A 24,354-nucleotide genomic window follows, 5' to 3' on the forward strand; every position below is an offset into this window, starting at 1 on the left:
ACTAACATGGTCCTAGCATAAGGGAAGATAAAACCTGTAGCAGATAACTTGGGTCTCTATGAGGCAGGATCTTTGTTTTGGATTAAAAAGTCAAATAAAATAGATAGATTTTAAATGAATAAAATTGGAAGTATGTAACAAAATGTAGTAGTATAATTATACACATAGTATGTTTGACCAAGAAATTCTGGTTGTTTAGATTATCATCTGGAAAAGTTCTGGAAAAGAGATTTGCAGTGTCGGATGACCGGCAAAGAGATCTGCAAAGTGTCAGTTGAAGACGACGGGAGAGGTTGCAGAGGCAGCAAGGACTGGAGGATAACATGCAGGAGGTAAGTTGCCATACTTGTGTAATTGTGTGTGGTGGGGGGGGGGGGGGCATTGAGAGCACAGTACAAAAACAGACTATGGTGGGGAAGAGCAGACAATACAAAACATGCAGAAGGGGGCAGCTCAGTATAGGACATACAGATGGTGTGGGGGCAGGTGCAATGCTAGGGTGTTCGGCATACCCTTGCAAACTATAACATTTGAGCCCTCCCATACTTTGTAAAGCGACAGCGAGCTGCCTGAAAAAAATATAACAACCAGTTACTAGCTGTCATTTTTTAAACAGCCTGTAACAAGGCAGTTAGGAGCTGATTGGCTGGTACTTTATCTCTCTCATCGTTATCACTCTGCAGGGATTAATACATATCCACCATAGAATAACCAAATGATTAAATGGAACAATACGGTATAAATTATGTAAAATAGAGATGTAACAAGTCACTATTCCCCTATCGTTGCATATAATAAAGGTAACATAGCCTTTTTCCTAGAGTCCTTTTCCTTACTGCACAGTGGGCCTGATTCAGATGCGGACGCAAGCTGCTGTTGCACGCAAGTGTCTCGATGCTTTATCACTGCGCATGCGTGTAAGCTGCACTGCGCACAAGATGTGATCAAGCTCACGTAAAGGATTCCATTGCAATGTGATTGACAGGAAGTCGGTATTTGGGGTGGCAAAAGGGGTAGCTAACTGTACACAGACGTGTCCATTCTGTTCAAACACCTTTCTATAAGCGTGCATATATTACCCATTGTGACTTGTATTTCTGCTGAAGAGCCCTCTGTGTCTAGGAGACTTGCTCAGCCTACGACTGCTCAGACTCACTCAGGGTGGAATGCGATGCAATTGTGACTGGCAAAAGCTTGAATCAACAATTGCATTAACAACCACAACTGAATCAGGCCCACAATTCCGCCATTATATTTTACTATTTTATTGCATTTAACAACTAAGGGGTCAATTTGATTAGGTGCGAGTTTGTCTTATAACAGCCGCACTTTCCGCCAGCCCAAACTCGCTCAAAAGTGCCCGCAGCCCTATCTGGCCACAAAGGTTGTGAGTTTGGCTGCCGTTGCCAGTGTTGAAACGTCGCAGCAATGGCAACTCGTACCTAATGGGCTTGACCCCTAAATGTTAGCAATTTATAGCTTTTATTATTTACTGGTCAAATTTCTTTTCTGAGGGTCCCCACTTATTACTATGTGTATATTGTATAAAAACAATAGGCCCTTTGGGTTAACGATCCTTATTTTAGGCATTTTCCATGTCCTTAATAGTTAGAGTAACATATTTACATATAGATATTTTTCTCTCTACACAACCACACCACTGTATGCAGTTGGTCTCTCTGCTTGTTCATCCTTTCCAATGTTTTTTTTTTATCTTTTCCTCCTAATCTACACAGCAGTCGACCCTTGGCAAGTATAGGCAGGTATAGGTAAGTATTGTACCCCTCCCATTACCTGTAGCTCCCAGGGTGGGGAGGGGGGGTTAGAGTTTGGCTGCAGGTGGAAAGGGGTTAGGGTTAGGCTGAGGGTAGGGTGGTATAAGGTTAGGCACCCCCGGGGGTGATTAGGATGCAGGGGAGGGAGGGTTAGGTTTAGGCAGCGGGGATGGAGGTTAGAATTAGGCACCCCCATGGGAGGGTTAGGGTTAGGCACAAAGGGGGAGGTTAGTGTTACGCTGCGGACAGGGAGGGTTAAGGGGGTGGGTAGAGGGGACCCCTGTCGGTCTTTTTGGAACCAGGATCCCGGCATCAGTATTACTATCACCGGGATCCCATGCACTGGGATATCATACTGATTCCCCTATTAGTACACCTCTTAATGCCAGAGGGAAGTGTAATCCTGAGGCCATGGTTCCCCAGAGGTTTTCCCCCAAGGGGGTTTTTCCTCTCCTGAGTGCTGAAGGATGTGTCTTCGTGAGTCCAGAGGTGTAACTTTTATTCCATAATCAATCTCATGTCCATCTCTACAATTATTATTATTATTACATTTTATTTATAGGGCGCCACAAGTGTTTCGCATCGCCGTACAAAGGACAGTACAGGGAGAAAAAACTTAGCATAACAGAAAATAAATAACAAAAATGGAGTGCAGGTAACAAAGAGCAACACAATTCTCAAAACATAATACAGCTTAGATGTAAGTAGCGAAGGAGTAATCATTGTACTACTTGGGGCTGGCGGCCACAGATAGAGATGAGCCTTTACCAGCAGGAGAAAAAGCAGGTAAAGATGGTCGCTGAGTGTCAAATGTGTCAAGAAGAGGGCTTAGACAAGAGGAAAGAGGGCCCTGCTCTGAAGAGCTAACAATCTAGTGGGGAGGGGCAACAGACAGATGACATGAGGTGCAAGCAAGCAGGTAGAAGCCTGATGGTGGTATGCGAGCAAAGCAGAGATGTCCAAGGCATGGGGCAGGGGGATGGAGGAGCAGCCTAAGGACTAGGTTATGCATTGGAGGGGTACGCTTTGATAAATAAGTGGGTTTTCAATGCCCGTTTGAAGCTTTGCAAGGTCGGGGAGAGTCTAATGGAGCGGGGGAGCGCATTCCACTGAAGGGGTGCAGCACGGGCAAAATCCTGAACTCGTGCATGGGAAGCAGTGACCAAGGCAGAGGAGAGGCGACGGTCATCAGCTGACCGTAGTGGGCGGGAGGGAGTATGAAGGGAGAGGAGGTTGGAGATGTAGGGAGCAGTAGAATTAGAGATGGCCTTGTATGTGAGGGTGAGGAGTTTGAAGAGGATTCTGTAGGGGAATGGGAGCCAGTGTAGATTTTGTTGAAGGGGAGTGGCAGAAGTGGAGCGGCGGGAGAGGAAGATGAGCCTAGCTGCAGAGTTGAGGACAGATTGGAGGGGAGCGATGTGGGAGCAAGTGAGGCCAGTGAGGAGCACATTGCAGTAGTCGAGTCGTGAGATGACCAGTGAGTGGATGATAAGTTTAGTTGCACTCTGGGAGAGAAATGGCCTGATGTGAGCAATGCGTAGCTGGAACCGACAAGATTGCGCCAGAGCTTGGATGTAGGGTGCAAAGGAGAGGGAGGAGTCAAGAGTGACGCCCAGGCAGCGGAGTTGGGGAACGGGGGAGATGATAGTGTTGTCAACAGTGATAGAGATATTTGTAGGGGGTGTTGCTCTGGCTGGGGGAAAGATAATAAGTTCAGTTTTATCCATGTTGAGCTTCAGAGAACGCTCAGACATCCAGGAGGAGATGGCAGAGAGGCAGCTGGAGACCTGAGAGAGGACAGATCAGGAGAGGAGATGTAGAGTTGTGTGTCATCAGCATAGAGGTGGTATTGAAGGCCAAAGGAGTTAATGAGCGCACCTAGGGAAGAGGTGTACAGGGAGAACAGAAGGGGGCCTAGGACAGAACCCTGAGGGACACCAACAGGAAGGATGGAAGGGTGTGAGGTGGTTCCGGAGGCAGACACAGAGAAGGAGCGGTTAGTGAGGTATGAGGTAAACCAGTCAAGGACGGTGCTAGAGAGGCCAACATTTTGGAGTGTGCGGAGGAGGAGAGGGTGATCCACGGTGTCAAAGGCAGCAGAGAGGTCCAGAAGGATGAGCAAAGAAGTGGCCCGTGGATTTGGCCGAAAGCAGGTCACTGGTGACTTTCACCAGGGCAGTTTCGGTGGAGTGGAGTGGGCGAAAGCCAGATTGTAGTGGATCAAGGATGGAGTGGTCAGAGAAGTAACTTGTGAGACGGCTGTAGACCAGTCGTTCAAGTAGTTTGGAGGTGAAAGGGAGAAGAGAGATGGGGTGGTAGCTAGTGAGTGATGAAGGGTCGAGGTTGGCTTTTTTGAGAATAGGGGACACCAGAGCATGTTTGAATGGTGAGGGAAAGATGCCAGTAGAGAGCGATAGGTTAAAGAGGTGAGCAAGGTGGGAGCAGGCAGTGGGGGGGGGGGGGGGGGGGGAAAGAGCGGAGAAGACGGGAGGGGAGGGGGTCCAAGTGGCAGGTTGTGGGGGGAGAATGTATAAGAAGCAAAATAATCGCTAATGCGATCACTTTACTTCTGGTTTTAAACCCCGGCTGCGCTACTTCACGTGCATTCATCAGAGTGCGTATGTGAGAGCAGACAGTAATACAGATGGATCCCAAGGATCCTTCTCCTGGGAAGAATTGCATAATGTAGCCCACAGGCTACAAACGCCATTTAGAAATGGCATTAGCTGCCAGGCCAAGCTCAGAAATGCTGAGAAACGTTTGGTGGCTGCCTTTGTGATCAAAATAGGTGGATGCAACAGATACTGTATCTCCAATATCCATTGCAGTCCGCACTACATATATTCAGGGGCTGTTTAATATTTGTGGGCAGCCCCCAAAACTGACTGTTTTTGGAGATGTCTCGCAAATATTATTTGTTAAATATTCCACATAATAACATTTTTATATTTTAACATAAACATGTATTCATTGACTGAGTCTCCCATCTTTACTGAATGCTAATTTCACAGGGTCTGCAAATTATTACTCTACTATCCTGCTGGTACTCCTGACCTGCTGTATAGCAGAGAGACATATTTTATATACAGCACTCATGGGGATATGCATCAAGCCTGGAGAGAGATAAAGTAAAGATGTCCAAAGCACCCAATCATCTTCTGTCACTTATCTAGCACAGTGCATGACATGATACCTGTAGTCAGAAGCATCATTTACTTTGGGCAAATACTCAACTTTACCTCTCTCCACGTGTGATACATCTCTGGGATAATATATCTACCCTTCACTTAATTAATAGGTTCAATTAAAAATTGACAATGTCTGTGTCTTGGAAACAGGGTAAGAAAATAAGATTTTACTTACCGATAAATCTATTTCTCGGAGTCCGTAGTGGATGCTGGGGTTCCTGAAAGGACCATGGGGAATAGCGGCTCCGCAGGAGACAGGGCACAAAAAGTAAAGCTTTTCCAGATCAGGTGGTGTGCACTGGCTCCTCCCCCTATGACCCTCCTCCAGACTCCAGTTAGGTACTGTGCCCGGACGAGCGTACACAATAAGGGAGGATTTTGAATCCCGGGTAAGACTCATACCAGCCACACCAATCACACCGTACAACTTGTGATCTAAACCCAGTTAACAGTATGATAACAGCGGAGCCTCTGAAAGATGGCTTCCTTCAACAATAACCCGAATTAGTTAACAATAACTATGTACAATTATTGCAGATAATCCGCACTTGGGATGGGCGCCCAGCATCCACTACGGACTCCGAGAAATAGATTTATCGGTAAGTAAAATCTTATTTTCTCTATCGTCCTAGTGGATGCTGGGGTTCCTGAAAGGACCATGGGGATTATACCAAAGCTCCCAAACGGGCGGGAGAGTGCGGATGACTCTGCAGCACCGAATGAGAGAACTCCAGGTCCTCCTTAGCCAGAGTATCAAATTTGTAAAATTTTACAAACGTGTTCTCCCCTGACCACGTAGCTGCTCGGCAAAGTTGTAATGCCGAGACCCCTCGGGCAGCCGCCCAAGATGAGCCCACCTTCCTTGTGGAGTGGGCCTTTACAGATTTAGGCTGTGGCAGGCCTGCCACAGAATGTGCAAGTTGGATTGTGCTACAGATCCAACGAGCAATCGTCTGCTTAGACGCAGGAGCACCCATCTTGTTGGGTGCATACAATATAAACAACGAGTCAGATTTTCTGACTCCAGCTGTCCTTGCAATATATATTTTTAATGCTCTGACAACGTCCAGTAACTTGGAGTCCTCCAAGTCACTTGTAACCGCAGGCACTACAATAGGCTGGTTCAGATGAAATGCTGACACCACCTTAGGGAGAAAATGCGGACGAGTCCGCAGTTCTGCCCTGTCCGAATGGAAAATCAGATATGGGCTTTTGTAAGATAAAGCTGCCAGTTCTGACACTCTCCTGGCCGAAGCCAGGGCTAGAAGCATGGTCACTTTCCATGTGAGATATTTCAAATCCACCTTCTTTAGTGGTTCAAACCAATGAGATTTTAGAAAGTCCAAAACCACATTGAGATCCCACGGTGCCACTGGAGGCACCACAGGAGGCTGTATATGTAGCACTCCCTTAACAAAGGTCTGAACTTCAGGGACTGAAGCCAATTCTTTTTGAAAGAAAATCGACAGGGCCGAAATTTGAACCTTAATAGATCCCAATTTGAGACCCATAGACAATCCTGATAGCAGGAAATGTAGGAATCGACCCAGTTGAAATTCCTCCGTCGGAGCACTCCGATCTTCGCACCACGCAACATATTTTCGCCAAATTCGGTGATAATGTTGCACGGTTACTTCCTTCCTTGCTTTAATCAAAGTAGGAATGACTTCTTCCGGCATGCCTTTTTCCTTTAGGATCCGGCGTTCAACCGCCATGCCGTCAAACGCAGCCGCGGTAAGTCTTGAAACAGACAGGGACCCTGCTGAAGCAAGTCCCTCCTTAGAGGTAGAGGCCACGGATCTTCCGTGATCATCTCTTGAAGTTCCGAGTACCAAGTCCTTCTTGGCCAATCCGGAACCACTAGTATCGTCCTTACGCCTCTTTGCCGTATAATTCTAAATACTTTTGGTATGAGAGGCAGAGGAGGAAACACATACACCGACTGGTACACCCAAGGCGTTACCAGCGCGTCCACAGCTATTGCCTGCGGATCTCTTGACCTGGCGCAATACCTGTCCAGTTTTTTGTTGAGGCGAGACGCCATCATGTCCACCATTGGTCTTTCCCAACGGGTTACCAGCAAGTGGAAGACTTCTGGATGAAGTCCCCACTCTCCCGGGTGAAGATCGTGTCTGCTGAGGAAGTCTGCTTCCCAGTTGTCCACTCCCGGGATGAACACTGCTGACAGTGCTATCACATGATTCTCTGCCCAGCGAAGAATCCTTGCAGCTTCTGCCATTGCACTCCTGCTTCTTGTGCCGCCCTGTCTGTTCACATGGGCGACTGCCGTGATGTTGTCCGACTGGATCGACACCGGTTTTCCCTGAAGCAGAGGTTCTGCCTGGCTTAGAGCATTGTATATTGCTCTTAGTTCCAGAATGTTTATGTGAAGAGACGTTTCCAGGCTCGTCCATACTCCCTGGAAGTTTCTTCCTTGTGTGACTGCTCCCCAGCCTCTCAGGCTGGCGTCCGTGGTCACCAGGATCCAATCCTGTATGCCGAATCTGCGGCCCTCCAATAGATGAGCACTCTGCAACCACCACAGAAGAGACACCCTTGTCCTTGGAGACAGGGTTATCCGCAGGTGCATCTGAAGATGCGACCCTGACCATTTGTCCAACAGATCCCTTTGGAAAATTCTTGCGTGGAATCTGCCGAATGGAATTGCTTCGTAAGAAGCCACCATTTTTCCCAGGACTCTTGTGCATTGATGTACAGACACTTTTCCTGGTTTTAGGAGGTTCCTGACAAGCTCGGATAACTCCTTGGCTTTTTCCTCCGGGAGAAAAACCTTTTTCTGAACCGTGTCCAGAATCATCCCTAGGAACAGCAGACGAGTTGTCGGCATTAACTGGGATTTTGGAATATTCAGAATCCACCCGTGCTGTTTTAGCACTTCTTGAGACAGTGCTAATCCCATCTCTAGCTGTTCTCTGGACCTTGCCCTTATTAGGAGATCGTCCAAGTATGGGATAATTAATATGCCTTTTCTTCGAAGCAGAATCATCATCTCGGCCATTACCTTTGTAAAGACCCGAGGTGCCGTGGACAATCCGAACGGCAGCGTCTGAAACTGATAGTGACAGTTTTGTACAACGAACCTGAGGTACCCCTGGTGTGAGGGGTAAATTGGAACGTGGAGATACGCATCCTTGATGTCCAAGGATACCATAAAGTCCCCCTCTTCCAGGTTCGCTATCACTGCTCTGAGTGACTCCATCTTGAACTTGAACATCTTTATGTACAGGTTCAAGGACTTCAGATTTAGAATAGGCCTTACCGAGCCATCCGGCTTCGGTACCACAAAAAGAGTGGAATAATACCCCTTCCCTTGTTGTAGAAGAGGTACCTTGACTATCACCTGCTGAGAGTACAGCTTGTGAATGGCTTCCAAAACCGTCTCCCTTTCGGAGGGGGACGTTGGTAAAGCAGACTTCAGGAAACGGCGAGGTGGATCTGTCTCTAATTCCAACCTGTACCCCTGAGATATTATCTGCAGGATCCAGGGATCTACCTGCGAGTGAGCCCACTGCGCGCTGTAATTTTTGAGACGACCACCCACCGTCCACGAGTCCGCTTGAGAAGCCCCAGCGTCATGCTGAGGCTTTTGTAGAAGCCGGGGAAGGCTTCTGTTCCTGGGAAGGAGCTGCCTGTTGCTGTCTCTTCCCTCGACCTCTGCCTCGTGGCAGATATGAATAGCCCTTTGCTCTCTTATTTTTAAAGGAACGAAAGGGCTGCGGTTGAAAAGTCGGTGCCTTTTTCTGTTGGGGAGTGACTTGAGGTAGAAAGGTGGATTTCCCGGCTGTAGCCGTGGCCACCAAATCTGATAGACCGACTCCAAATAACTCCTCCCCTTTATACGGCAAAACTTCCATATGTCGTTTTGAATCCGCATCGCCTGTCCACTGTCGCGTCCATAAAGCTCTTCTGGCCGAAATGGACATAGCACTTACCCGTGATGCCAGTGTGCAGATATCCCTCTGTGCATCACGCATATAAAGAAATGCATCCTTTATTTGTTCTAACGACAGTAAAATATTGTCCCTGTCCAGGGTATCAATATTTTCAATCAGGGACTCTGACCAAACTACCCCAGCACTGCACATCCAGGCAGTCGCTATAGCTGGTCGTAGTATAACACCTGCATGTGTGTATATACTTTTTTGGATATTTTCCATCCTCCTATCTGATGGATCTTTAAGTGCGGCCGTCTCAGGAGAGGGTAACGCCACTTGTTTAGATAAGCGTGTTAGCGCCTTGTCCACCCTAGGAGGTGTTTCCCAGCGCTCCCTAACCTCTGGCGGGAAAGGGTATAATGCCAATAATTTCTTTGAAATTATCAGCTTTTTATCAGGGGCAACCCACGCTTCATTACACACGTCATTTAATTCTTCTGATTCAGGAAAAACTATAGGTAGTTTTTTCACACCCCACATAATACCCTGTTTAGTGGTACCTGTAGTATCAGCTAAATGTAACGCCTCCTTCATTGCCAAAATCATATAACGTGTGGCCCTACTGGAAAATACGGTTGATTCGTCACCGTCACCACTGGAGTCAGTGCCTGTGTCTGTGTCGACCGACTGAGGCAAAGGGCGTTTCACAGCCCCTGACGGTGTTTGAGTCGCCTGGACAAGCACTAATTGATTGTCCGGCCGTCTCATGTCGTCAAACGACTGCTTTAGCGTGTTGACACTATCCCGTAGTTCCATAAATAAAGGCATCCATTCTGGTGTCGACTCCCTAGGGGGTGACATCCTCATATTTGGCAATTGCTCCGCCTCCACACCAATATCGTCCTCATACATGTCGACACACACGTACCGACACACAGCAGACACACAGGGAATGCTCCTAACGAAGACAGGACCCACTAGCCCTTTGGGGAGACAGAGGGAGAGTTTGCCAGCACACACCAAAAGCGCTATATATATATAACAGGGATAGCCTTATAATAAGTGCTCCCTTATAGCTGCTTTATATATATCAAAATATCGCCATAAATTTGCCCCCCCTCTCTGTTTTACCCTGTTTCTGTAGTGCAGTGCAGGGGAGAGACCTGGGAGCCGTCCTGACCAGCGGAGCTGTGAGAGGAAATGGCGCCGTGTGCTGAGGAGATAGGCCCCGCCCCTTTTCCGGCGGGCTCGTCTCCCGCTATTTAGTGAATCCAGGCAGGGGTTAAATATCTCCATATAGCCTCTGGGGGCTATATGTGAGGTATTTTTAGCCTTTATATAGGTTACATTTGCCTCCCAGGGCGCCCCCCCCCAGCGCCCTGCACCCTCAGTGACTGCGTGTGAAGTGTGCTGAGAGGAAAATGGCGCACAGCTGCAGTGCTGTGCGCTACCTTTAGAAGACTGCAGGAGTCTTCAGCCGCCGATTCTGGACCTCTTCTGACTTCAGCATCTGCAAGGGGGCCGGCGGCGCGGCTCCGGTGACCATCCAGGCTGTACCTGTGATCGTCCCTCTGGAGCTGATGTCCAGTAGCCAAGAAGCCAATCCATCCTGCACGCAGGTGAGTTCACTTCTTCTCCCCTCAGTCCCTCGTTGCAGTGATCCTGTTGCCAGCAGGACTCACTGTAAAATAAAAAACCTAAGCTAAACTTTTTCTAAGCAGCTCTTTAGGAGAGCCACCTAGATTGCACCCTTCTCGGCCGGGCACAAAAATCTAACTGGAGTCTGGAGGAGGGTCATAGGGGGAGGAGCCAGTGCACACCACCTGATCTGGAAAAGCTTTACTTTTTGTGCCCTGTCTCCTGCGGAGCCGCTATTCCCCATGGTCCTTTCAGGAACCCCAGCATCCACTAGGACGATAGAGAAATTAACAGTATAAGATAATGTTAAAAAGGGTTTCCATCTTCTGATAACCGGGAATCTGTGTGTGTGTGTGTGGGGGGGGGGTTGAATCCCGGACACATCAGCATCCCAATATGTAATAAAGGACAGTGTGACTGAGCAATAAATAAGCTATCATGTCAAGTCCATGAATGCTGTATAGCAGACATGTCAAACTCAAAATCCCATTATTAAGGTCCAAGTCTTGAGTGGGCCGCAAGAAAAAAAAAAAAAAAAATATATATATATATATATATATATATATATATATATATTTATTTATATTTATTTATTTATTAAGAAAGGGCATGCCGCCCGAAACGCGTTGGTTAGCGCACATTAGAGACACCAGCCATAGCCCCCGGAGGATTCAAGTCCAATATCTGCCGCCGACGGGCACACGGGAGAAGCTGCAAGAGGGGAACCAGCTGGGAACAGCTTACCATACAAGCGTCCAGCATTTACCGCCGACGGGCGCAGGGGAGAAGCCGCAAGAGGGAACCAGCCGGGAACCGCCGACTATACAGCTACTAGTGTTAGGGAGAGATAGCGGCTGTAAGTACCTGCTTCCGCTCATCCACCAAGGGTAATTCACTGGAACCCTTAAAAGCTTTTAATCTGTGGACTCTCTAATCATCACACTTAAAAGAGCTGTAAACAGTATTATATAATAATTTTTTCCCAATAGGTGTGCGTTCACATACAAACAAGTGCTCTGTTATCAATAGGGACACCACTGTGTTGCCAGGAGCTGAGCCAGGCGACATAAGAGGACGGGCAGGTGAGCAGAGCCGCACCGTGCTGCAGATGATGAAGTCGCTGCCCTGCTCGCTTCTCTCGCTGGCCGTGCTGTGTGTGCTGGAGGCCGTGCTGCTGGTATGTGCCCGGGAGCCTCCTTCTCAGCCTGCTGCCCCTGCTCCAGCCCACTCCCCTCCTCGCTCTCTGCTGCTGTCCGGAGCCCGTTCCTGCCCGCGGTGGTGCTGCTGCCGCCGCTGGGGCTGGGGGGTGGTAGCTGCTGAGCCGGCCCCTGGTCATCCTACGGAGCCTGGACAAGGTGGGCTACATTCCGGAGCCCGCAGCCAGGAACTGCTAATCTGGTCAGCATTCTGGCTCAATTCCCTGCCACCGGACCACATAAGGACCCCTGGCCAGGGGCCGCAAAAGGATACGGTAGGGGCCGCATGCAGCCCGTGTGCCACGAGTTTAATACCCTTGCTGTATAGGTATAAGCCACAGAAGGGGTCAGGTTAGGAGACAGGGACGGTCAGGAGATGCTGGGCTTCAAAAAGGGCGGCAGCTGCAAGTGAAAGTAATTAAAACAGGTCATTGACAAGTGCCGCCAACATCGCCCCATACCCTGCAGCGCCATGTGTTGTGTCCCATCTGCACACACCTAGTTACGGCCCTGCATTACATTTGAATTACTGCCCAGATCTAAGGCTTCAATCTACCATACTAAATATGAGGGATTTAATCATATGATGCAGACAGTCCAGCTAAACATTTTATTTGTCCATCTTGCACAATGGATCAAGGTGAAGACAGCATCAAATGCTACTATACAAATCTCAATCCGAGAACCTTGGCTGAGCTCAGTATGAATGACCGGTGGCCGGGATGCCAGACGTCAATACCGACAGCGGCATCCCTGCCACCAGTATGCCGGCAGCATGGCAAGCGCTAGAAAGCCCCCTTGTGGGCTCGCAATGCTGTGGGCACGATGGCTTTCTGCACTTGCCACAGGTTATATTCTCCCTGTATGGAGGTCATTACCCATAGAGGGAGAATCACCTGCATCGCCGGCATTGTGACCAATATTCTTTGGGAATTTGCAGTACAAATATCTTTTTGGGCCTCCAAAAATGTAAGGCATTCACAAAATAGAAAGCATAAAAACTAAACATGGAAAATGCAAGCTACAGAATATAGTACAGTAATACCGACATACCTGAAATAGTCTAGTAAAAATATCATACTCAAAAACAGAAATGTAATCATTGCAAGTCAAGTCAATGGTGGACTTTAAAGCCATTGCCTCTAAGCCAGATGTGATTTGATGAACTTCATGAAGGCACTGTCTGAATACTTTCCATGGCACAATGGTTCTGCAGAGGAGAGGAAAATAATGTAAGTAATAAAATCTGTTTTTGTTTAAATACATTAATTTAAATAGCAATGTGTATGCTCCTAGGTACTATTTTAACATTTACATAACAGAAAGCGAAAAAAGTCTTGAATAAATTCTCATAACTTTGGGGAAGATGTATGAAACTTTGGCGAGAGATAGATAGTTCCAACCAATAAGCTTCTACCTGTAATTTTACAGACTGTGTTTCAAGAATGACATCTGAAGCATTTATTTATTTATTTATTAACAGTTTCTTATATAGCGCAGCAAATTCCGTTGCGCTTTACAATTTGAAATAACAATAACAAAATGGGTGATAACAAACAGTCATAGAGGTAGGAAGGCCCTGCTCGCAAGCTTACAATCTATAGGGAAATAGGCATGTGTACATAAGGAAAGGTGCTATCTATTGCATATAATGAGAAGACATGTGAGGACATGTGTGGACTGTACAGAGTGGATGCAATTTGATAGGAAGGTTTATGAATGTTATGTGGGTGGTTCTGGAATTTGGTATGCTTGCCTGAAGAGGTGAGTTTTCAGGGAACGCTTGAAGGTTTGGAGACTAGAGGAGAGTCTTATTGTGCGTGGTAGGGCATTCCACAGAGTGGGTGCAGCCCGATGAAAGTCCTGCAATCGTGAGTGGGAGCGAGTAATGAGTGTGGATGAGAGACGCAGGTCTTGTGAAGAGCGAAGAGGTCAGGTTGGGAGATATTTTGAGATAAGCGAAGTGATGTACGTTGGTGTAGTTTGGTTAATGGCCTTGTGTGTGAGTAAAAGTATTTTATATTGAATGCGGTAGAGTACAGGTAACCAATGGAGGGACTGACAGAGTGGATCTGCAGACGATGAACGTCTAGCGAGGAAGATAAGCCTCGCCGCTGCATTCAGAATGGATTGTAGTGGTGAGAGTCTCGTTTTGGGAAGACCAGTTAGGAGACTATTGCAATAATCAATGCGGGAGATAATGAGAGCGTATATTAGAGTTTTAGCAGTGTCTTGTGTAAGGTATGGTCGTATTTTGGATATGTTTTTTTAGATGCATGTAACATGATCTTGAGACAGATTGAATGTGGGGAACAAAGGACAGATTAGAGTCAAGGATGACACCTAGGCAGCGAGCTTGTGGGGTAGGGTAGATAGTCGAGTTTTCAACAGTGATAGAGATATCAGTTTGGTACCTACTATTGGCCGGTGGAAATATAATTAACTCGGTCTTTGAAATATTCAGTTTGAGGTGGCGAGATGTCATCCAGGATGAAATGGCAGAAAGGCATTCAGTGACACAGTCCAGTACAGATAGGGACAAGTCAGGTGAGGATAGGTAGATTTGAGTATCATCTGCGTACAGATGATACTGAAAACTAAAAGAGCTGATTAGTTTATCAAGAGATGAGGTATAGATAGAGAAAAGCAGAGGACCCAAGACTGAGCCTTGCGGTACTCCAACTGAAAGAGGTAGCGAAGAGGAGGTAGATTCAGAGAAGCGAACACTGAAGGAGCGATTAGATAGATAGGATAGGAACCAAGAAAGGGCTGTGTCTTTAAGATCTAGGGATTGTAATGTCTGTATGAGAAGAGAGTGGTCTACAGTGTCAAATGCAGCAGATAGATCTAGACGAATAAGTAGTGAGAAATGGCCTTTAGACTTCGTAGTGACCAAATCATTAACCACTTTAGTCAGTGCTGTCTCTGTGGAGTGTTGGGAACGGAAGCCTGACTGAAGTGGGTCCAATAAAGTGTATGAGCATACCACATCATCTGTAAAACATGGTGAATGTAGGGTGATGGCATGGGCATGCATGGATTCCAATGGCACTGGGTCAATAGTGTTGACTGATGAAGTGAAAAAAAAACTAAAAAAAAACAGAAGCAGCCAGATGAGTTCTGAAGGGATTGGTATGTTATCCCAGTGGACAGGATGCCGGCAGTCACAATACAGACACCGGTATCCCGATAGTCACGATTCCGGCTGGGGTGAGGCAAGTATCCTCCTTTACTGCAGCCTAACCCTATCCTTCCCCATCCGTGTCTAAACCTCCCACCCCCTCCCCACAGCTTAACCCTAACCTCTCCCGGATGGCGGTGAAACCTCACCCACCTGCTACACTTGCCTTCAGGATCCCGGCTGTCAGTATCCTGGCGTCGGGATGCTGACCTGGTCAGGATTCCGATGTCTGTGTTCTGACGGCTGTCGGTATTTGTCTGAATCTGATCAGACATATCCCTATACACTTCAGAACGGTATACATTCAGGATGCTGGCTGTCAGGATCACAGCAGCTGGAGTCCTGAACGTATACCGTTCTCAAGTGTATAGGGATACAACTGCTGAATTTGACTGAATCTGATCAGACATTGGGGGAGATTCAAATGTTTGAAAAGTCAGTTGGGAGCCTGTTTTTTCCTATCTAATAGATAGGAAAAAACAGACTCCCAACTGACTTTTCAAACATTTGAATCTCCCCCATTATATCCATTATAGCCAGGCTGCACTGCCAGGGGTCAACCTTAGATCAATTAGATTGCGGACAAAAGTAAATAATGGATACCAGCGCTGGCTGTACAAATGGTTCAAATGGCTTGTTTATATTGACAGATTTTAAAAATACACAGAATTCAAAAGGAATAAAATTTAATGAAAAGTCAATAAATCTCATATTGCGTGATAGCAATAAAAATAAAAAGATAGATAATAGCCACTCAGAACAATGATAAGTCAGTTTTTTATTTGGCTGGGACTCTCCCTTTATAGGAAAATGTAATTGACTACGTTGACAGCAAGGATTTTCACCAGATGGTTGTTAGTTTGCCGATGATTATCCACTTCATATAGGATGTCGATTATTGGAAGTTAGGTGTTCCCCGTAAAAGGTCCTTAGCAGTAGTCCTTTCAAATGCAGGCAGGGTGCACCTTGATATGAGTGGGCTGCAGCAGTTCCTACAGGATTGAGGCAGCCCCAAGATGTCAATAGGCACTGGGTGCTTCCGGTATTGCTGGAATATTCAAGTAGCAGTAGCGGTGCAATATTCTCCAGGGATGGCAGGAGTCCAATTATTGCCAGAAAGAAAATCAGTCACAGGTCCTGGTGACGCGTTTCGCTGGTTATATCCAGCTTCCCCAGGAGCATATGCGGATGCAATGGGGGGGGAGGGGGGGGTTGCGGCCTGGCTGCATATGAAATCCGGCATTTGGTTATTCCCAAGGGATCCAGACTTCAGGCACTTATTTGCCTGCAAAGGCTTCTTGACAAAGTGTTACAAATGAACATTTTATTTAGGATTACGTTAACTTGTCCAATTATATTTGCGTCCCTGAAAAGAGAGGACTGTGTATAAAAATTGTTGCCTGTCCTAAACTGATCCCGGATAGCAATGGGTGTGATGTAATACTGATTAGGGAAAAATATGTAACTATGTAATTTACTAGCGCACTACAAGTCGCAGAGAGCCCACTCATGCCTAATTTGAATGCACGATTGGCCTTCAGCTTACTCGAGCTGTGTGTCTCGTTGCTAAAGCGCAGCCAGTCTCTGCTAGTCCACTTTCCAAATGTAGCAGGTAGGCATTTTTCATGTTGTACTTGATAAAATAATGATTATGTCATATACTGTATGTGTATTCAGTTTTAGAATTTGGAACAAATGACGAGGTGAGGCATTACAAACAGAAATGCTAAAGACAACATGACATAACAGATTGTCTATTCGTATCAAATATTCCTGTGTAATATTGCTAAAGAGATGACATGGAACTTTACTGTATTGTGGGCTCAGTAAAAGTTCCATTCAGATGCTTGATCTTCTGTGTGCATTGTGGGTTATGATGATGACGACAGAGCTTCTTCCGCAAACAATTATACTGTAAGTTACTTTTATCACCTTCTACCTAATATGATCTAACAGTCATTGTCCTGATAAACAGGAAACATTATAATGCTTTAAAGAACAACCACAATGATAACAGTGTAAAACCCACTGACGTCAAAATTCTTTTCTTTGAACATGTTTACAGATACTGTACCATCACTTGCATATGCCATCAGATCAGTGTCTTTCTCACATATGTAATCAGTTCAGTGCAGGGAGTTAAATGGCTGAGGAGGCACTGGCTAGTACCAGAGCCAGATTTACACACAATTTATCAGCCAAAGGGTTTATGTGGGCGTTATACACAGGTGCAGTAGTATAAACTGCTGGAAATTTTGTGAAATTTGATCAAAGATGTGCAGAAAAGGTAGGTGCTGCCATAGACTTTTTACTCCAGAGATTTTGACTATAAAAATTATTAGAATAATAAAAAGATGATAATTATAATATGTTTTTTGTATTTTTCATATACTTTATATAGTAAAAAGTCTGGTTTAACGTAAGTATGACAGGAAAGGCTCTGCCTCACCTAACCGCACGTCAACGGTTCAGTGGTTTTCTCACATATGCCATCAGATCAGTGGCTTGGTCACAAAAAAAAAAAAAAAAAAAGTACATTTTTGGGAATCATTTTGCAAAGTGTTTACAGTCACATTTAAAACACTTACTTTTCTCCAAAAAACTTTCTCCAGAACTCTGCAGCATCTGCCTTTGTAATACGGAAGGTATCCCCCTGAAACTGCCCATTGGGAAAGATTGCCTTAATTTCTGCCAACATATGGCTAAATATTAAGGACAGCTTTGTAAGATTTCTCCTGCAAAGAGAAAAGCCCAAACATAAGCCTTACCGCCAACACATTTCTACTTACAGTACATTGCTTAATACTATTTTTATCAAACTCTGTGGGTTATTACCATAATTCATGATACAGAACTTTTAATGCTAAAATGGGATGCTTACATGCCAGTGTAAAAGTACTGCAGCTCTGTCACACAGAATTTCACGTAACATGGAAAATAAATGAAGGAAACTTTCAAACCTTTGTTATTTCTCTTTAACAGAGAGAAATGGAAAATGAATTCTATTGGAAACTCGGTCATTCTCAGAAATAATAAAAATGTGGGATCATCAGTCTAGTTTTTAAAATCACAGTGGTTTTAGGATTAGGACATTGTCATTTTCTAAAGTGTATTAGTTTTCACAAATAAAAATTATAAGCAGGTTTGCAATCTTACATATATAAATATAATTTCTATATCAGAATGTGCTCTTTGCAATTACAATGTTGGACACTCCATGTTTTAGCGCATGTGTTATAACATGTATGTGCTGATTCTAGGTGTATTTTGGGTGGAACCCTATGGATCTGATCATGACCTTCTATCTGTGCACTCCTCCAAACATATCGGACAGAAGGTATTTTACAGATATCCAAAATGAAGTCAGAGAATGTCGGCACACCGGGCTAGCAGATATATGAAGCCAAAAGGAATGCAAACATTAAAACCATTGCTGAAATGGTCAGGTTATATAACAGACTGCTTTTAGGGACTCCTAAAAATGTATCCATTTTTGCAGCATTGTACAGACAAGTCATATTGTTCTAGTAAACTGTACGATAAGCATTATTGTAATCTGTGCAAATTGACTCAAAAAAAGACAAACTAATAATAAGGAGAAAGAAACCACAACAAGATCTAACATGTTCTTATGGATAACTATAAGTGTAACAAACAAGAAGCACAACGTATTCAAGGTTTTCACAGGTTTCGATGACCTGTATATACCACTTCCTGACATTATACACTCCCCTTCATCTTGAGCTATGCAACTTCCTCAGCATCATACAGATTTCTAGCTTACTGCATCTATGTTTTATGCCCTGTAAATAGTCATAAGTGCATGAAACAGAGATTGCCATGAAACAGGAAAAATGGTTGGAAGGTAACAGCACCAAACAGTGGTTCATACTGACAACACAGCAAGACAGAACACTAAAGCATTCATGCTGGGGAAAAAAAGATGCCTTCAAGATGACACTCACAATGTAACGTCATTTATAAGTCTATGTGAAAGTTATCTTCCATCCCGACAAATAAAGAACACAAATTCCTAGCACGTAGCTAACAAACTGTAGTCCAACTGGCTATCACATCTTCCAGCCCACAGGAAATGGTGCCTTTTATAGGCTGATCTCCAATTCGGCTCTATCCTAATTGGTTGGTTTTAAAACCTGTCATTTCCATTCCCTGAAGATAACATTTAGATGCTTCCCTTTATAAATCGGATTATCCTAGGTGCTCCATTTAGCTGGTCAAACTACTGCTCTCACATGAGAAGTAATTTAATTTGCCACAATGCAATTACAAAACGTTTTTATACGCAATTTAACTAAATCATTTAAAGACTTTGTACAAATGTACAATTTTTCTAACAGCTTTATTTCAATATTACTATTCACCTATCTTACAGCTAATTAATTATAACGCAATACAATATTAATCTGAAACAGGTTGTGAAGCAATCTCCCATAATGGACCTACTAAATATACACTACATGACCAAAACTATGTTAACACCACCTTCTAATTATAACCTGTTTGGCCCTTTCAGCCACACCCATTGCTAGTAGGTGCATAAAAACAAACATTTAGCCGTATAAACTTTGTTAACAAAATAAATAAACACCAGTAGATTGGGTTGTACAGAACAGCTCAGCAAATTTCAATGTTGCACTATCATTAGGATGCCATCTTCCTAAAACATCAGTTTATTAAATGTCCGGGGGGGGAGTCCGTCTCCCGGTAAGACTCATTATGGTGGCATTCAGGGAGCAGTATCAATAAAGATTCCGTAAACCTGACAGATCTTTCCTTTGGACAAGGGGCGGGCCTTACAGGGGTGTTCAAAAGGGGTGAGGTCACTAAGGGGTGCCGCTTGAGGGAGGGAGCTTAGAAAGTGTCTGTTTTGGAAATATTGAAGACTGTCAACATTTTAACAGTGTCAACATCATACCGGTCAACATTATTACCGTCAACCATCTGAATACATCCCAAATGCTGGATGCCACAAGAAAACTTCTTGTCCCAAAGCTGTAGAGTTTGGTGTAGGAGCAATAATGGTCTGAGGCGGTTATTCATGGGTTTAGCCTAGGCTCAATAGTTCCAGTGAGTAGAAATTTTAATGCTACAACATACAATGGTATTTGTATTAAGGAATTTAAGTGGCCTGCATAGAGCCCTGACCTCAACCTCAGCCCTAACTAGTATAAAGCCTTCTGGGAAGAGTGAAGAGTGTAGTAGCATAGTGGAGACCAACAGGCACGTAGGCGTGTGATGTCTGAATGTCCATTTACTTTTGGCCATGTGATGTAAATGATACAACTTTTATTTTAAATTGACCATAGCCATACATGACCAAAGAGTGAAATTATTTGTCCAACTCAACTATAGGGGCGAATTTACCAAATTATAATTAAAAATCTCAACGCTTCCCCATTAAATTTCAAACGTTTTCCCATCCAGTTGAAAAGAAGTGCCGTCAGAAACGGGGGTGGGTTCGGGCGGCTGCGTGATGTTACACACGGCTGCTGTGACTCGAAAAATGGCCGCTCTCCGTCTGCATTTGCAGCCAGGCTGCGGAAACGGGGGTATCTACAACATCACTGCTGGGCAATTTTGCATGCTGGGTGGCCTCCAGCATGCAATTTGCAAGCAGTTGCAGTTTTGGTAAAATAGCAAAACTGCAGCTGAAGCTGAATAATGCCCAGTGTGATATTTTAAAGCCCTCATGGAGTTGCAGGTAGTAATGAAAAATTCAATAGCTGGGGCTTTTCGTATTTGTTTTAACATACCCATTAATTTCAATGTTTGTAACGGTCCACAGCCATCCCCTCCATGTCATTGGATTTTAATTAATTTTGAGTTGCTGATGGCAGCTCATGTTGAATCTGCTGCTATAGGTCATACATACACAGCATAAAAATGAACCAAAAAATATCTATAAAAATGCTCTTATGATTATGTGAGGATAAAGTGGAGTGGTAAGTTTTTCTCTACTGCATATTTCGTGTAACTGTAAATTATATGTAGAAAAAAAATGGCTTTCTATATAATGGCTTCCAGCTTAAGAGGTATTATTGAATCTTTTTGTTTTGTTTTTGCAACGCACATGAACAATGTGGATCTTTGAGAAATGTGGGAGTTCTTTTCTTTATACACAACGGTTTCTTAGATGCTAGAAACAATTATATTGAGAAGCGCTCCATGGAAAATAATGTATTATTAGGTCTTGCTGGTTCCTTCAATAGATTATTTTATTTTTAAGTTAATTACATTTTAACTGAAAGAGAAGGTGGTCTACACATACTGACAAGAACCATAAATGCTCCAATTTTAGCTTTAAACAGCCATAAACTATGGGCACTTACACAAATTGTGTAAAATAAAAAAAATAAAAAAAGATAAAAAAAGAGTACAGATTAGATTTTATAAGCACAAAATAACAATTATGTTGGACCCACTTCAGTCAGGCTTCCGTTCCCAACATTCTACAGAGACAGCACTGACTAAAGTGGTTAATGATTTGGTCACTACGAAGTCTAAAGGCCACTACTCACTACTTATTCTTCTAGATCTATCTGCTGCCTTTGACACTGTAGACCACTCTCTTCTCATACAGACACTACAATCCCTAGGTCTTAAAGACACAGCCCTTTCTTGGTTCCTATCCTATCTATCTAATCGCTCCTTCAGTGTTCCCTTCTCTGAATCTACCTCCTCTTCGCTACCTCTTTCAGTTGGAGTACCGCAAGGCTCAGTCTTGGGTCCTCTGCTTTTCTCTATCTATACCTTATCTCTTGATAAACTAATCCGCTCTTTTGGTTTTCAGTATCATCTGTACGCAGATGATACTCAAATCTATATATCCTCCCCTGACTTGTCCCTATCTGTACTGGACCGTGTCACTGAATGCCTTTCTGCCATTTCATCCTGGATGACATCTCGCCACCTCAAACTGAATATTTCAAAGACAGAGTTAATTATATTTCTACCGGCCAATAGTAGGTACCAACCCGATATCTCTATCACTGTTGAAAACTCGACTATCTACCCTACCCCACAAGCTCGCTGCCTAGGTGTCATCCTTGACTCTGATCTGTCCTTTGTTCCCCACATTTAATCTGTCTCAAGATCATGTTACATGCATCTAAAAAACATATCCAAAACACGACCATACCTTACACAAGACACTGCTAAAACTCGAATCCACGCTCTCATTATCTCCCGCATTGATTATTGCAATAGTCTCCTAACTGGTCTTCCCAAAACGAGACTCTCACCACTACAATCCATTCTGAATGCAGCGGCGAGGCTCATCTTCCTCGCTAGACGTTCATCGTCTGCAGATCCACTCTGTCAGTCCCCCCCATTGGTTACCTGTACTCTACCGCATTCAATATAAAATACTTTTACTCACACACAAGGCCATTAACCAAACTACACCAACGTACATCACTTTGCTTATCTCAAAATATCTCCCAACCCGACCTCTTCGCTCTTCACAAGACCTGCGTCTCTCATCCACACTCATTACTCGCTTCCACTCACGATTGCAGGACTTTCATCGGGCTGCACCCACTCTGTGGAATGCCCTACCACGCACAATAAGACTCTCCTCTAGTCTCCAAACCTTCAAGCGTTTCCTGAAAACTCACCTCTTTAGGCAAGCCTATCAAATTACAGAACCGCCCACATAACGTTCATAAACCTTCCTTCAAATTGCATCCACTCTGTACAGTCCACACATATCCTCACATGTCTTCTCATTCTTCACTTTCCCTTCCTCTCAAACCCGATTCATCATTGCTGTGTGACCATATCATGCAGCCCACCAAGAACCTTCGCAATCTGGCGGACAACTATGCAATAGATAGGCATGTGTACACAAGGAAAGGTGCTATTTCCCTATAGATTGTAAGCTTGCGAGCAGGGCCTTCCTACCTCTATGACTGTTTGTTATCACCCAGTTTGTTATAGTTGTTTGAAATTGTAAAGCGCAACGGAATTTGCTGCGCTATATAAGAAACAGTTAATAAATAAATAAACAAACTTATGCTGAATAATTCTCTCCATATAAAAATGTGATGACTAGGAAGGGTTAAGAGTAGGAGAAAAAGGCACACTCCTTAGGCACAGCATTGAACCATGAGGGTTGCCAAGAGTTCTCTATCTCTGCTGCAGTGGATCACCACCAAAAAGCACCAGAGACAAAAGTATTACAGGTACAACACATTCTCAATGATAAACAAGATGGACTGCAATGCAGTCTGGTGCAACCATATGATTGGCTGCTGCTCCAACTAATGAACATGAAGTTGCTGACTGTCCCTTTAGAGCAGAAATTAGCACACAGTTTGATCTCTGACTGCAATATTTGGTGTGACCAACCTTTGCCTTCAAACCGAATCAATTCTTCTAAGTACACTTGCACACAGTTTTTGAAGATATTCAGCAGGAATGTTGTTCCAAATATATTGGATAACTAACCGCAGATCTTTTGTAGTTGTAGGCTTGCTTAAATCCTTCTGTCTCTTCATGTAATCCCAGACAGACTCAATGATGCAGAGATCAGTGCTCTGTGGGGGCCATATCATCACTTCGAGGACTGCTTTCCTTTACTCTAAAGACAGTTCTTAATTACATTGGCTGTTTGTTTGAGTTATTTGTTCTGTTGCAGAATAAATTTGGAGCCAATCAGATGCCACCCTGATGGTACTGCATGATGGATAAGTTCCAGCCTGTATTTCTCAGCACTGAGGACACCATTAATCCTGATCAAATCCCCAACTCAATTTGCTGAAATGTAGCCCCAAACTTGCAAGGAACCTCCACCACGCTTCAATGTTGCCTGCAGACACCAATTATTGTACTGCTCTCTAACCCTTCGGCAAACAAACTGCCCTCTGTTACAGCCAAATATTTAAAAAATGGACTCCTCAGTCCAGAGCACCTGCTGCCATTTTTCGGCACCCCAGTTCCTATGTTTTAATGCATAGTTGAGTCGCTTGGCCTCGTTTCCAAGTCGAAGGTATTGCTTCTTGCCCACAATTCTTCCATGAAGGCCACATCTGGCCAGATTTCTACGAACAGTAGACTGGTGTACCGGGGTCCCACTGGTTTCTGCCAGTTCTGAGCTGGTGGTACTGCTAGACATCTTCCTATTTCAAAAGGGAAGTAAGCATGATGTGTCTTTCATCTGATGCACTAAGTTTCCTTGGCCAACCACTGCGTCCACGGTCCTCAGCGTTGTCCGTTTCTTTGTGCTTCAATGCTGGTAAATACAGGCAGGTACTTATCCATCATGCAATACCATCAGGGAGGAGTCCGATTGTTTCCAAATATATTCTCTAGCAGGATAACAACTGCAAATGTACAGCTAATGTCATTAAGAACTATCTTCAACGTAAAGAACAAGGAGTCCTAGAAGTGATAATATGGCCTCCATCGAGCTCTGATCTTCTCATCATCAAGTCTTTCTGGGATTACATGTAGGGAAAG

General features: G+C 44.5%; 1 protein-coding gene across 8 annotated transcripts in view; it reads right to left on the reverse strand.

Moving 5' to 3' along the window:
- The window catches only part of CBLB (Cbl proto-oncogene B), a 394,231-nt gene that overhangs the window by 203,662 nt on the left and 166,215 nt on the right, over positions 1–24,354 (reverse strand). For all 8 annotated transcript variants that reach the window (XM_063953613.1, XM_063953612.1, XM_063953611.1 and 5 more), the window contains exons 3-4: positions 17,463–17,609; positions 12,747–12,903 (exon numbers count right to left, since the gene is read on the reverse strand). In XM_063953613.1, the coding sequence (XP_063809683.1) occupies positions 12,747–12,903; positions 17,463–17,609 (304 nt within the window). The remainder of the gene's footprint in view (positions 1–12,746; positions 12,904–17,462; positions 17,610–24,354) is intronic.

The sequence above is a fragment of the Pseudophryne corroboree genome, chromosome 2, assembly GCF_028390025.1.
Source record: "Pseudophryne corroboree isolate aPseCor3 chromosome 2, aPseCor3.hap2, whole genome shotgun sequence".
In the NCBI taxonomy this organism is placed as follows: Eukaryota; Metazoa; Chordata; class Amphibia; order Anura; family Myobatrachidae; genus Pseudophryne; species Pseudophryne corroboree.